The sequence below is a fragment of the Oncorhynchus tshawytscha genome, linkage group LG14, assembly GCF_018296145.1.
Source record: "Oncorhynchus tshawytscha isolate Ot180627B linkage group LG14, Otsh_v2.0, whole genome shotgun sequence".
NCBI classification, from domain to species: domain Eukaryota; kingdom Metazoa; phylum Chordata; class Actinopteri; order Salmoniformes; family Salmonidae; genus Oncorhynchus; species Oncorhynchus tshawytscha.
In genome coordinates this window covers 56,833,017-56,847,957 of record NC_056442.1, presented here as the reverse complement: position 1 = coordinate 56,847,957, position 14,941 = coordinate 56,833,017, and the positions used below count along the sequence as shown (strand labels likewise).

Genomic DNA, 14,941 nt, shown 5'->3' with positions numbered 1-14,941 from the left:
TGTGATCAGCTGGGAGTTCTGGACATCGGCAAAACATTGTTTCAGCTCACCTCACGTCTTTGGCCCACCTCATGTCAGCCCTACACGGACGAGCACTGGAATATTGTAAAGCAGTAAAGATATTATCTGCTATCGCAAGGAACAACATAATGCACTAACTGTTCCTTGGACGCCAATTTCAGTTCCTTTGTTGCAACTTGAATTGTGATGAAGATTAAATTAAGAGCAACTGTGGCTCGTTCAGTTGTTCCTGGGACTTGACCCCCCCCCCCAAAAAAAATATCATGACAGCAATCCGGTAGATTTCCAAAATGGGAGTGGGAGCATCACCTTTACCTGTCAGCCATTGGGAGGTTCCTCAGGACAGTCCCAGCGAGGGAGGGACCTCCGATGTCCACGTCCAGAAACACTCACCTTTTAGTGAGGCCTCGTGAGACTGACGACGACTGACAATGTGTTCAGTTGGTGCCCACAAATTTAGGAACTACATTATTAAAAAAATAAAAAATGAAGAATGCCCGTGCTGGTGTCTTTGTGAAAGCTGTTGAGAGCTAACAGCATCTTCAGGGTTCACCTCATTCACCTACCTGGGTGATAACCTCAAGTTAGTTTGGTTGACTAAAACAAGTTGCCATAGAAGACTAGTTTGAGGAGCGTGAAGAGTCAGTTTCACGGTGGAGTGGGTTTCAGGGTTAGACTGTATGGTCATGATACTGAACTAGGAGATATGAAGTATTTGAAAATGTATAAGGTAGTGAGCAGAAAACCTTTGTTAAGCAACATTATGAAGAATACACATCTAGCAACTATTGTTTTTTTGTGTTATAGCTTTTAATTAAAATTATGTTTTAGGCAGGTTTGACAACTTATTTTTACCGATATATGCTGTTGATGAAATATTGCAGTTAATTCCTACCTTTTCCTGAAAATGGTTCATACAACGAAGAGGACATTTAGACGATGTGATCATCTTCTCTTCATTCATCCCTTCTAAAAGTCACAACCCTGGTTCTGAAGCAGGGCCTACAAATTAAAAACACCTGCCCAACGCAGGTAGAATTTGGTGTTGGCGGGTAATGGCGGCAGCATGCTTCAGTTCGTCTGGTGCAGGGTATACATTTCCTCCTAATAAGTCAGAATTAAATCAAAGATAATTTAAGAAGTCTGTCATTAAAAAGTGACGTCCCCCCCCGAGATCTTAGTCACGCAATTTCACTTCTAAAAAGATGTTTGGTGCGGTATTTATCACCCCAAAAAATGCACATGAAACTAGTCTCTCACAGCATGGCGAAAAGTTTAGACTCCCTACTGTTGACCAATCACAGATGAAGTGGTGTTGACCAATCACAGATGAAGTGGTGTTGACCAATCACAGATGAAGTGGTGTTGACCAATCACAGATGAAGTGGTGTTGACCAATCACAGATGAAGTGGTGTTGACCAATCACAGATGAAGTGGTGTTGACCAATCACAGATGAAGTGGTGTTGACCAATCACAGATGAAGTGGTGTTGACCAATCACAGATGAAGTGGTGTTGACCAATCACAGATGAAGTGGTGTTGACCAATCACAGATGAAGTGGTGTTGACCAATCACAGATGAAGTGGTGTTGACCAATCACAGATGAAGTGGTGTTGACTTCGGCTTGCCTCAAGAAAAATGTGCCCGAAGAGCCGGGGAGAAAAACCTTACCAAAGTCCAAAACGGCATAATATATGCACAAATTCTTCCAAACGGTTTCGGCTGGGAAGAATGATAACGTCTTATGAATGTCTAATTCACCAGACATGTGGGCGGGTGGTCACATACAGGGCTCTAACGGTGCAGGCATTTCATACAAATAGTCAAAAGTCAAATATGGCTACGTGCAAAGTAGTGATTTATAGCAGAATAAATGCTGCAGTAGCTGTTTCCAAAGTATTTCTGCAATTTTGTTTGATACATCTGGTAATGCACAAAGAAATAGGAATCCTAACGTTATAGCTAACCGACCTCGCACAGCAACACTTCCTGCTGGAGGGAACAGGGTTGGAGAGCCCTGTCCTAGGCAATAGATCGCAAAGCTAGGCATCCTCGCAAAACTTTTTCAATATCTCAAGTGCTTGTTGTTTTTAACCTCACTAGGGTAGGGGGCACTATTTTCACCTCCGGATGAAAAGCATGCCCAAAGTAAACTGCCTGTTACTCATGCCCAGAAGCTAGGATATGCATATAATTGGTATATTTGGATAGAAAACAATAATGTCAGAGTATAACAGAACTGATATGGCAGGCGACAAACTGAGAAAATCCATCCAGGAGGTGGGATTGTTTTATATGTTTGTAGTTTTCCACTGACTACAGTATCTCATGACTTAGGACTCAGATTTCACTTCCTATGGCTTCCACTAGGTGTCAACAGTCTTTAGAAATTGTTTCAGGCTTGTATTCTGAAAAATGAGAGGGTAAGACATCTCTGAGTGAGTGGATAGTGGAAAGTCCCCAAACCTGTTTACTGCGCACGACCGAGAGCTCGCCTTCCTTGTACGGTTGAAATATTGATTATTATGACTAAAAAAAAACCTGAGGATTGATTATAAACATCGTTTGACATGTTTCTACGAACCTTACTGATAATTTTGGGATTTTTCGTCTACCTGTTGTGACCGCCTTGGAGCCATTGGATTACTGAACAAAAAGCGCCAACAAAACTGAAGTTTTTGGATATAAAGAGGGACTTTATCGAACATTTATTGGGTAACTGGGAGTCTTGAGTGCAACCATATGAAGATCATCAAAGGTAAGTGATTAATTTTAGCGCTATTTCTGACTTTTGTTACTCCTCTACTTGACTGGTTACTGTTTGTAAATGTTTTGTGTGCTGGGCGCTGTCCTCAGATAAATCACATGGTTTGTTTTCGCTGTAAAGCCTTTTTGAAATCTGACACAACGGTTGAATTAACAAGAAGTTGATCTTTAAACTGATGTATAACACTTGTATGTTTTATTACTATTTCTGTTTTTGAATTTGGCGCTCTGCAATTTCACCGGATGTTGGCCAGGTGGGACGCTAGCGTCCCACACCCCCTAGAGAGGTTAAGAATGACGCCTACCGTGGATTGCTAAAATAATGATAATGTTCACACTTCATCTATTTAAATATTATGGGGATATCTATACATTTGGCAGACAAGCGCGAGTGTTCAGTGTAGCCTATTATCATATAGACGTGACGTGGAAATAGCTTCACGCCTGCAATAAAAACCTCCAGGCTTCCGTCATGAGTCAATTAAATTAAAAATAATAATCACAGGGGGGCAGTTTAGAAAAAAACTAATCCTGTGTGAATGGTCATCTGGAATAACGCTTGATTGGATAATAACTACATAACCAACGTGTCTAGTAATACCTGTCCAATAGGGCCATATAACATGGAAAATTATAGACGTATCAGTTTAGAGTGCGCCGCATCATCCCATGGGATTGGTCAAGGCTGCACCCAGCAGAAACATCACTAAAACAATTATAGTTCCGACATATCCCCTTTAAACAAAATAGGCCTTTTATAGGCTAAGTTGATGAGCAAATGGACAGCATTACACTCATGCCAGCCCTTCTAGAATGCAGATGGGAGTCTTCCTAGTAGCACTCTGCCATAATGACGATGTGTACGTATCCGTTTCGGCGTGTCCAGCAAGAGTCAACTCCTCGGACTCCAACCACAGGTGTTGGGAGTCGATTCCAAAAATCCTGGAGTCGTGTACCACTAAGGCCCACGTGATTACTTGAGCGACCACCCGTTACCAAGGTAACCTTAAAGGGGCAGCTGAACATTTGACTCATCTGTGACATTTTGTTTTTGAAGACAGCCCACAAAATATTACATTTAATAGAGCAAATCGCTCACATTACTTCTTAATAGTAATAAATTACTTATTTTAGAGAAACTTAAGAAAGCTCACCCATTGTGTTTAGTGTAATTAATGCAGGAAAAATATGTTGTCAGGTAAAAAAAATCTGAGATGACAAAAATGTTGTTTTAGGCCTGAAGACATTCATAGGCCTGTGTTGCGCCACATTTTTCAGGATTATGTGTTCACGCATGTTCATGTGTATGAACTAGGAACACAGTTTCAAGCACAATTGTCCGTACCAGTACAACCCAGATCTACCTTGAGAAACACAAGTCTCTGGTACAACCTATTTACCTGGTAAAATAAAAGGTTAAATCAAATGTATATCCACGATGCACTAACAGCAGCAGTCTGTTTGCTAATGTCTTTTGAATAAATAACATGAAGTCATATTAAGAAAAATGTGCAACTTCTGGGTTGAGTCAAATGTTCAGTTATTTAAATTACATTCATGATTGCGTAGATCATTCTGCCTCGGTCATGATAGTTAGAATATGCTAACTTTGTGGACTTAGTGCACTCTCAGCCTACACGTTCCAGAATGGTGCATTCAGACATGAGGTGAGGGAACTCAGTCCTCTGTTTCTGGATGCCATTCTATTCAAACCAATGTCAGTCAAGGGCCCCCCCTCATGTAAGGCATAGGGACTTTGAACAGGCATAAATAAATAAACAAATAAATGGCTGGATATTGAAGCAAATGCAGGAAGACGGTGAAACATTTAAAACAGAGATAGAAACCCACCAGGTGGTACCAGCAGGAAACTCATATCAGCTTAAAAAAAAAAAGTTTTATTTTAATGCAAAAAAAAAAACAAAAAAAAAACTGTTTTTCATCTGCATCAACGACCAATGTGACCGTCCCAAATATCTTACTATCAGGAAAGTACTTTTCTGATGAGACAAAAGTGAAAAAGACAAGTAAACTAAAGAACAAAGTTGCCTTCCATTTATTGGTGAGAAACAGTGAAACCCTGTAAAAGGCATCATGTAGAGGCAGAAACTGGATCCTTGCATTCAGACTTACTACTGGAGGAAAGCTATACGACAGCCTTTCAATATGGGACCTTAGTTTTTATATAGGCGATGTACTGAGGTGAGTGAATACCTTTCAAATACTAGTTACCCATGATACTACTAAATCATTTTATTTTTTATTGGTCCACTTATTCACAAAGATACTTTGTTGCATTTTGAGGAAACGTGTTTGCATACGAATACTTAAACCTGCAATTTTAATAACAGCTAAAAACAACAAAACAATAAAAACAGACAACCAAGGCACAAAACCTCTGGATGAAAGTCTGCGTCCTATGAGATGGTGAGGTAGAACACACAGAATGGTGTGTTTCATTGGGACCCTGCTGTGTTTCATTGGGACCCTGCTGTCTGTGGTGTGTTTCATTGGGTCCCTGCTGTCTGTGGTGTGTTTCATTGGGTCCCTGCTGTCTGTGGTGTGTTTCATTGGGTCCCTGCTGTCTGTGGTGTGTTTCATTGGGACCCTGCTGTCTGTGGTGTGATTCATTGAGACCCTGCTGTCTGTGGTGCGATTCATTGGGACCCTGCTGTCTGTGGTGTGATTCATTGGGACCCTGCTGTCTGTGGTGTGATTCATTGGGACCCTGCTGTCTGTGGTGCATTTCATTGGGACCCTGCTGTGTGTGGTGCTGTCTGTGGTGTGTTTCATTGGGACCCTTGCTGTCTGTGGTGTGATTCATTGGGACCCTGCTGTCTGTGGTGTGTTTCATTGGGACCCTGCTGTCTGGGACCCTGCTGTCTGTGTGTTTCATTGGGACCCTGCTGTCTGTGGTGTGTTTCATTGGGACCCTGCTGTCTGTGGTGTGTTTCATTGGGACCCTGCTGTCTGTGGTGTGTTTCATTGGGACCCTGCTGTGTTTCATTGGGACCCTGCTGTCTGTGGTGTGTTTCATTGGGTCCCCTGTAGCGGGTGTTACCTGTACGTGGGCGGTGGCAGCTCCCTCGGTTTCCATGGCATCCGCTCCTCCTCCGTTGTTCAGTCCTCCTGGTTTAGTCAGCTCCTTCACGTCATCTCCCCATTCTGAAGAACAGACCAATCAAACAAAAATCAGGGACAATACAGACTTCGGCGACACCAGCAATATACAGATAGATACAGTGGAGAGAACAAGTATTTGATACACTGCCGATTTTGCAGGTTTTCCTACTTACAAAGCATGTAGAGGTCTGTAATTTTGATCATAGGTACACTTCAACTGTGAGAGACGGAATCTAAAACAAAAATGATTTTTATGTAATTAATTAGCATTTTATTGCACGACATAAGTATTTGATCACCTACCAACCAGTAAGAATTCCATCTCTCACAGACCTGTTAGTTTTTATTTAAGAAGCCCTCCTGTTCTCCACTCATTACCTGTATTAACTGCACCTGTTTGAACTCGTTACCTGTATAAAAGATACCTGTCCACACACTCAAACAGACTCCAACCTCTCCACAAAGACCAAGACCAGAAGGCTGTGTAAGGACATCAGGGATAAAATTGTAGACCTGCACAAGGCTTGGATGGGCTTCAGGACAATAGGCAAGCAGCTTGGTGAGAAGGAAACAACTGTTGGCGCAATTATTAGAAAATGGAAGAAGTTCAAGATGACGGTCAATCACCCTCGGTCTGGGGCATCAATGATCATGAGGAAGGTGAGGGATCAGCCCAGAACTACACAGCAGGACCTGGTCAATGACCTGAAGAGAGCTGGGACCACAGTCTCAAAGAAAACCATTAGTAACACACTACGCCGTCATGGATTAAAATCCTGCAGCGCACGCAAGGTCCCCCTGCTCAAGCCAGCTCATGTCCAGGCCCGTCTGAAGTTTGCCAATGACCATCTGGATGATCCAGAGGAGGATGTGGTCTGATGAGACAAAAATAGAGCTTTTTGGTCTAAACTCCACTTGCTTATCTGCAAAGGGGACAGGACGATTATACCGTATTGAGGATGGATGGGGCCATGTATCGCGAGATCTTGGCCAACAACCTCCTTCCTTCAGTAAGAGCATTGAAGATGGGTCGTGGCTGGGTCTTCCAGCATGACAACGACCCGAAACACACAGCCAGGGCAACTAAGGAGTGGCTCCGTAAGAAGCATCTCAAGGTCCTGGAGTGGCCTAGCCATTCTCCAGACCTGAACCCAATAGAAAATCTTTGCAGGGAGCTGAAAGTCCGTATTGCCCAGCGACAGCCCCGAAACCTGAAGGATCTGGAGAAGGTCTGTATGGAGGAGTGGGCCAAAATCCCTGCTGCAGTGTGTGCAAACCTGGTCAAGAACTACAGGAAACGTAATTGCAAACAAAGGTATTACAAATATTAAGTTCTGCTTTTCTGATGTATCAAATACTTATGCCATGCAATAAAATGCAAATGAATTACTTAAAAATCATACAATGTGATTTTCTGGATTTTTCATTTAGATTCCGTCTCTCACAGTTGAAGTGTACCGATGATTTAAAAAATTACAGACCTCTACATGCTTTGTAAGTAGGAAAACCTGCAAAAATCGGCAGTATATCATACATTTTTTCTCCCCACTGTATAACCTAGCTCTGTGTCAAATACTTATACCCAGACCACTTGAGCTAAATAGGAAAAACTGTCGTACTATCCCTTGTTAAAGGACAGGTTATCACCCTAGTCATTCCACATCTAGACAAAGGGTGAATCTCAATTGTCTTCCTTGATTCCTCGCATCCGCTTTCCTCACCGAAGTGAGGAATCAAAGACGACAATTGAGATTCACCCAAAGCGGGACAGTTGTAGAAGACAGAAAATGGCAGTCAGATGTTTACCTGGACAGAGTGTGTCTGCGTCCAGCATGCCTCCCTCCCTGTAGCCCTCCAGCTCCTCTATCTTCACCTTGCTCCAGGGGATGTAGGTGACGCCTCGCTCCACGTCCCAGAACTTCTTATGGGTCGCCTTTATACCCTTGTTCAAGGCCCACGCAATCTACATACAAATACAATATTTTACTTAAACTAAGCATAAAGTGTTTTAAATAACTTTTTATGTGCTGCCGTTTGTGTCGCATGGTATACCAAAACGTTGGTACTTGTTCGATAGGAGAATATGAAAAACTGTTGGGTACTAGAAGTTGTTACTTTCAGTACTTCCGTCAAATGTGTCTCACGTCATATACGGATTGAGAGGGTCGAGTCTGTCTACTCATTTGTCTGAATCTTCTCGGGGGGAGGGGGCAGTAGTATTCCTGCCAGGCTACTTGGCTTCAAGGGGGCAGCAGTATTCTAGCCAGGCTACTTGGCTTCTCAAGGGGGCAGTAGTATTCCTGCCAGGCTACTTGGCTTCTCAAGGGGGCAGTAGTATTCTAGCCAGGCTACCTGGCTTCTCAAGGGGGCAGCAGTATTCCTGCCAGGCTACTTGGCTTCTCAAGGGGGCAGCAGTATTCCTGCCAGGCTACTTGGCTTCTCAAGGGGGCAGCAGTATTCCAGCCAGGCTACCTGGCTTCTCAAGGGGCAGCAGTATTCTAGCCAGGCTACCTGGCTTCTCAAGGGGGCAGCAGTATTCTAGCCAGGCTACCTGGCTTCTCAAGGGGGCAGCAGTAAGCTAGCCAGGCTACCTGGCTTCTCAAGGGGGCAGCAGTATTCTAGCCAGGCTACCTGGCTTCTCAAGGGGCAGCAGTAAGCTAGCCAGGCTACCTGGCTTCTCAAGGGGCAGCAGTATTCTAGCCAGGCTACTTGGCTTCTCAAGGGGCAGCAGTATTCCTGCCAGGCTACTTGGCTTCTCAAGGGGGCAGCAGTATTCCTGCCAGGCTACTTGGCTTCTCAAGGGGGCAGCAGTATTCCAGCCAGGCTACCTGGCTTCTCAAGGGGCAGCAGTATTCTAGCCAGGCTACCTGGCTTCTCAAGGGGCAGCAGTATTCTAGCCAGGCTACCTGGCTTCTCAAGGGGGCAGCAGTATTCTAGCCAGGCTACCTGGCTTCTCAAGGGGGCAGCAGTAAGCTAGCCAGGCTACCTGGCTTCTCAAGGGGGCGGCAGTATTCTAGCCAGGCTACTTGGCTTCTCAAGGGGGCGGTAGTATTCTAGCCAGGCTACTTGGCTTCTCAAGGGGGCAGCAGTATTCTAGCCAGGCTACTTGGCTTCTCAAGGGGGCAGCAGTATTCTAGCCAGGCTACCTGGCTTCTCAAGGGGCAGCAGTATTCTAGCCAGGCTACCTGGCTTCTCAAGGGGGCAGCAGTATTCTAGCCAGGCTACCTGGCTTCTCAAGGGGGCAGCAGTATTCTAGCCAGGCTACCTGGCTTCTCAAGGGGCAGCAGTATTCTAGCCAGGCTACTTGGCTTCTCAAGGGGCAGCAGTATTCCAGCCAGGCTACCTGGCTTCTCAAGGGGGCAGCAGTATTCTAGCCAGGCTACCTGGCTTCTCAAGGGGGCGGCAGTAAGCTTTCTTGGCTTCTCAAGGGGCGGCAGTAAGCTAGCCAGGCTACTTGGCTTCTCAAGGGGCGGTAGTATTCTAGCCAGGCTACCTGGCTTCTCAAGGGGGCTAGCCAGGCTACCTGGCTTCTCAAGGGGGCAGTAGTATTCCTGCCAGGCTACCTGGCTTCTCAAGGGGGCAGCAGTATTCTAGCCAGGCTACCTGGCTTCTCAAGGGGGCAGCAGTATTCTAGCCAGGCTACCTGCTTCTCAAGGGGGCAGCAGTATTCTAGTCAGGCTACCTGGCTTCTCAAGGGGGCGGCAGTAAGCTAGCCAGGCTACCTGGCTTCTCAAGGGGGCAGCAGTAAGCTAGCCAGGCTTCTTGGCTTCTCAAGGGGGCGGCAGTATTCTAGCCAGGCTACTTGGCTTCTCAAGGGGGCGGTAGTATTCTAGCCAGGCTACTTGGCTTTACACATGATATACCTAGTGGTTAGAGCGGAAGGTTGCAAGTTCAAACCCCCGAGCTGACAAGGTACAAATCTATCTTTCTGCCCCTTGAACAAAGCAGTTAACCCACTGTTCCTAGGCCGTCATTGTAAAAATAATAATTTGTTCTTAACTGACTTGTCTAGTTAAATAAAGATAAAATAAATAAATACATTTGCATTGTACCGTTACTCTATGAGCAACTAAATTGAAATTGTTTTTAAGTGACAAGGAACATGACATTCATGTGAGCATCTCTGTCAAACGCTCCCTAAAACACTTCTACGACCTGGCCCGGGTATCCTGGAAGGATATTGACCTCATCCCATCAGTACAGGATGCCTGGATGTTCTTTAAAAAAGTGCTTTCCTCACCATCTTAAAATACAAGAACTAAGTACAGATATAGCCCTTGGTTCACTCCAGACTTGACTGCCCTCGACCAGCACAAAAACATCCTGTGGTGTACTGCACTATCATCAAATAGTCCCCACGATATGCAACTTTTCAGGGAAGTCCAGAACCAATACACACAGGCAGTTAGGAAAGCAAAGGCTAGCTTTTTCAAACAGAAATTTACATCCTGCGGCACTAATTCCAAAAGGTTTTGGGACACTAAAGTCCATGGAGAATAAGAGCACCTCCTCCCAGCTGCCCACTGCACTGAAGATAGGAAACACTGTCACCACCGATAAATCATTTCAATAAGCATTTCTCTACAGCTGGCCATGCTTTCCTCCTGGCTACCCCAACCCCGGCTAACAGCTCCACACCCCCCCGCAGCAACTCGCCCAAGCCTCCCCCGCTTCTCCTTCACCCAAATCCAGACAGCAGATGTCCTGAAAGAGCTGCAAAATCTGAATCCCTACAAAATCAGCTGGGCTAAACAACCTGGACCCTCTCTTCCTAAAATTATCCGTATCATCTGAGATTCCTAAAGATTGGAAAGCTGCCGCGGTCATCCCCCTCTTCAAAGGGGGTGACACTCTTTGTCCAAACTGTTACAAACCTATATCCATCCTGCCCTGCCTCTAGACCCAAACTGCTGTAGACCTATATCCATCCTGCCCTGCCTCTAGACCCAAACTGTTAGACCTATATCCATCCTGACCTGCCCTTCTAAAGTCTTCAAAAGCCAAGTGAACAAAACTGATCACTGACCATTTCAAATCCCGCTGTGCTATCCGGTTTCCGAGCTGGTCACGGGTGCACCTCAGCCACGCTCAAGGTACTAAACAATATCATAACCGCCATAAATAAAAGACAGTACTGTGCAGCCGTCTTCATCAACCTGGCCAAGGCTTTCAACTCTGCCAATCACCGTATTCTTATCAGCAGACTCCTCAGCCTTGGTTTCTCTAATGACTGCCTCGCCTGTTTCACTAACTACTTCTGAGATCGATTTGACACACTGAACTCTGAGGGCCTGTTGTCCGGACCTCTGGCAGTCTCTATGGGGGTGCCACAGGGTTAAATTCTCAGGCCAACTCTTTTCTTTGTATGTATGCATATATATATATATATATATATAAAAATGATGACTCTTGCTGCAGATGATTCTCTGATCCACCTCTACGCAGACGACACCATTCTGTACACATCTGGCCCTTCTTTGGACACTGCGCTAACTAACCTCACAATTAGCTTCAACATACAACACTCCTTCCGTGGCCTCCAACTGCTCTTAAAATGCTAGTAAAACTAAATGAATGCTCTTCAACCAATCGCTGCCCGCACCCGCCCGCCCGACTAGCATCACTACTCTGGACGGTTCCGACTATGTGGATATCCTCACCTATCACTCCAGTGTTAATTTGCTAAATTGTAATTACTTCACTACTATGGCCTATTTATTGCCATAACCTCCATTTGCACACACTGTATATAGATTTTCTATTGTGTTATTGACTGTACGTTTGTTTATTCCATGTGTAACTCTGTTGTTTCTGTCGCACTGCTTTGCTTTATCTTAGCCAGGTTAAATAAAGTTGAAATAAATAATAAACCCAGCAACAACAAAAAAAATTGGTTTGGAGGTGGAGGGTCGATTTGGAGGTGGAGGGTCCGTCATGGTCTGGGGCGGTGTATCACAGCATCATCGGACTGAGCTTGTTGTCATCGAGGTAATCTCAACGCTGTGCGTTACAGGGAAGACATCCTCCTCCCTCATGAAGTACCCTTCCTGCAGGCTCATCCTGACATGACCCTCCAGCATGACAATGCCACCAGCCATACTGCGCGTGATTTCCTGCAAGACAGGAATGCCAGTGTCCTGCCATTTCCAGCAAAGGGACCGGATCTCAATCCCATTGAGCACGTCTGGGACCTGTTGGATCGGAGGGCTAGGGCCATTCCCCCCAGAAATGTCCGGGAACTTGCAGGTGCCTTGGTGGAAGAGTGGGGTAACATCTCACAGCAAGAACTGGCAAATCTGGTACAGTCCATGAGGAGATTTTATTTTACCTTTATTTAACCAGGTAGGCAAGTTGACCTGTTGGATCGGAGGGTGAGGGCTGCTTCTGATTTTGACACACCCCCCCTTTGTTCAGGGACACATTATTCCGTTTCTGTTAGTCACAGTCTGTGGAACTTGTTCAGTTTGTCTCAGTTGTTGAATCTTGTTATGTTCATACAAATAACAACAAGTAATGTTTGCTGAAAATAAGCAGTTGACTAAGAGGACATTTCTTTTTTTGCTGAGTTTAGGTGAATGTGGTGGTTTGAGACACATCCAAAGCAAAAAAAAAAATTATATATAAAAAGAGGGGGTATTATGCCAATTAGATTTCCACGGGGAGCGGACATTTACCTTAAGGGGTTAAACCTAACCACACCGCTAACCTTATGCCTAACCCAAATGAACACCAAAAACACAAAATGTTTGTTTTCATGCATATTTACGATATAGTCAATTTTGACTTTGTGGTTGTGCTATCTAGTGGATTCCCTACCTGACGGCGCTCCCCCCCCTCAACACAAATGGTTAAAACATCTCCTGTTTGTATGATCAACATTTGATTACATGTTTTATGCTTCTGTAGTTTTACGTGGTTCAGTGCAGCCGGAAGTTACTGAAAACAATTCAGAATATAAACAGGCTGGTGGTGCAATTTCAGGTAAAAACTCAATAAAAACAAGTCTGAAATATTACAAAAATGTCTACACATTTTAATTACTAATTATAAATAAATAATAAATAATATTACATTACTCTGCCACATTAGTGCATTCGGAAAGTATTCAGACCCCTTGACTTTTTCCAGTTACGTTACTTATTCTAAAATGAATTAAATTGTCCCCCCCCCCACCACCCCAAAATCTACACACAATATCCCATAATGACAAAGAAACATTTTTTTAATAATTTTTTTGCTACATTATTACAAATAAAACAAAAATATCACATTTAAATAAGTATTCAGACCCTATACTCAGTACTTTGTTGAAGCACCTTTGGCAGTGATTACAGTCTTCTTGGGTATGACGCTACAAGCTTGGCACACCTGCATTTGGGGAGTTTCTCCCATTCTTCTCTGCAGATCCTCTCAAGATCTGTCAGGTTGGATGGGGAGCTTCCCTGCACAGATATTTTCAGGTCTCTCCAGAGATGTTCAATCGTTCAAGTCCGGGCTCTGGTTGGGCCACTGAAGGACATTCAGAGACTTGTCCCAAAGCCACTCCTGCATGGTCTTGGCTGTGATTTAAAGCTAAATAAATTCTGCAGTAGCTGTTTTCAAAGTATTTCTGTCATTTTGTTTCATACACAAAGAAATATGAATCCTAACGTTATAGCTAACCAACCTCGCACAGAAACACTGCCTGTGAGTGAAGTGCGAAAAGATTTTTTAGAAGCAATGCGCACAGGCATAAAAGTTGGTATAACTACCAAAGTGAGACTATCCTTGTGTTTCTTGGATATTTACATTGAAAAAAACACTTCCCTTGTGACCATAACAATGTTTGAGTTGGCTTCCACTACTAGCGAAGAGAAGAGGATTGTCACCTTCTACTAGTGAGATTCTCATGGGAACAATTGAATGAACATGTTCTCATCTGTGATATTTAGGTTTAATAACCTCTATGGGATCAATGTCACTCCCGCAGAAAAGGTTGAGCTATCGTAGAATAATAGCTTAAATTCTTGTTAATGTAACTGTACTGTCCAATTTACAGTAGCTATGACAGTGAAAGAATACAATGCTATTGTTTGAGGAGAGTGCACAATTATGAACTTGAAAATGTATTAATAAACCAATTAGGCACATTTGGGCAGTCTTGATACAACATTTTGGACATACATACAATGGTTCATTGGATCAGTCTAAAACTTTGCACGCACTGCTGCCATCTAGTGGCCAAATCCTAAATTGCACCTGGGCTGGAATAATACATTATGGCCTTTCTCTTGCATCAAGAATATGCATATCCTTGCTTCAGGTCCTGAGCTACAGGCAGTTAGATTTGGGTATGTCATTATTGGCGAAAATTGGAAAAAAGGGGTCCGGTCCTTTAGGAGGGTTTTAAAGACTCAGGACAAAAAAATATTACATTTAATTGAGCAAAGTAGTTGTCTTAATTGTAATACATTCCTTGTTTTAGAAACATTACTAAGCAAGCTCATGATTTTCGGTATAATTAATGCGGGAAAAATATTTTACCTGGTAATAAACCTGAATGACCACAGAAGATGGTAGACACTTTTTTTTTTTAAAGTTTGTATTAGGCCTCTGCCCAATGGCCAGCAGAGCAGGCCGGCCATTGCCCTAGCGATGGCCACACCAACAGAAGAGACAACTTTTGAGGTCTGGTAACAGTCACATTTTTTTTTTCAGGGGGTGTGTAGTTGTCCTTTAATTCGCCTAGCAAGAGACTAGCAGCTATTGGTGTTTTTGTACTGTACAATGTTGGCTACATGTGATGGCAGAGTTAGCAACAACAAAAAATGACACAAAAAATAAAATAAATAAAAATAAAATCATCATAATATCATTCTGCCTACTTTACAGTCAACATTTAAAATCAGGAAGGTTTTGTGGGAAAGCCTCTAGAAATGTTCATTCAAACACAGCATGATGACTGAAATACGCATCACAAAGATTCAACAACGACTTCAGACCAAACTTTTTGAATAGCCGGTTTGCATAACACACTGCTGTTTGAATAA

The 14,941-nt window shown here is 43.7% G+C and overlaps 1 protein-coding gene across 1 annotated transcript in view; it reads right to left on the bottom strand.

The window, feature by feature from the left end:
* The window catches only part of LOC112267333 (SR-related and CTD-associated factor 4), a 43,287-nt gene that overhangs the window by 17,233 nt on the left and 11,113 nt on the right, over positions 1-14,941 (bottom strand). Inside the window, 2 exon segments of the mRNA XM_042297718.1 lie at positions 5,851-5,954; positions 7,719-7,875. Of these exon segments, the coding sequence (XP_042153652.1) occupies positions 5,851-5,954; positions 7,719-7,875 (261 nt within the window).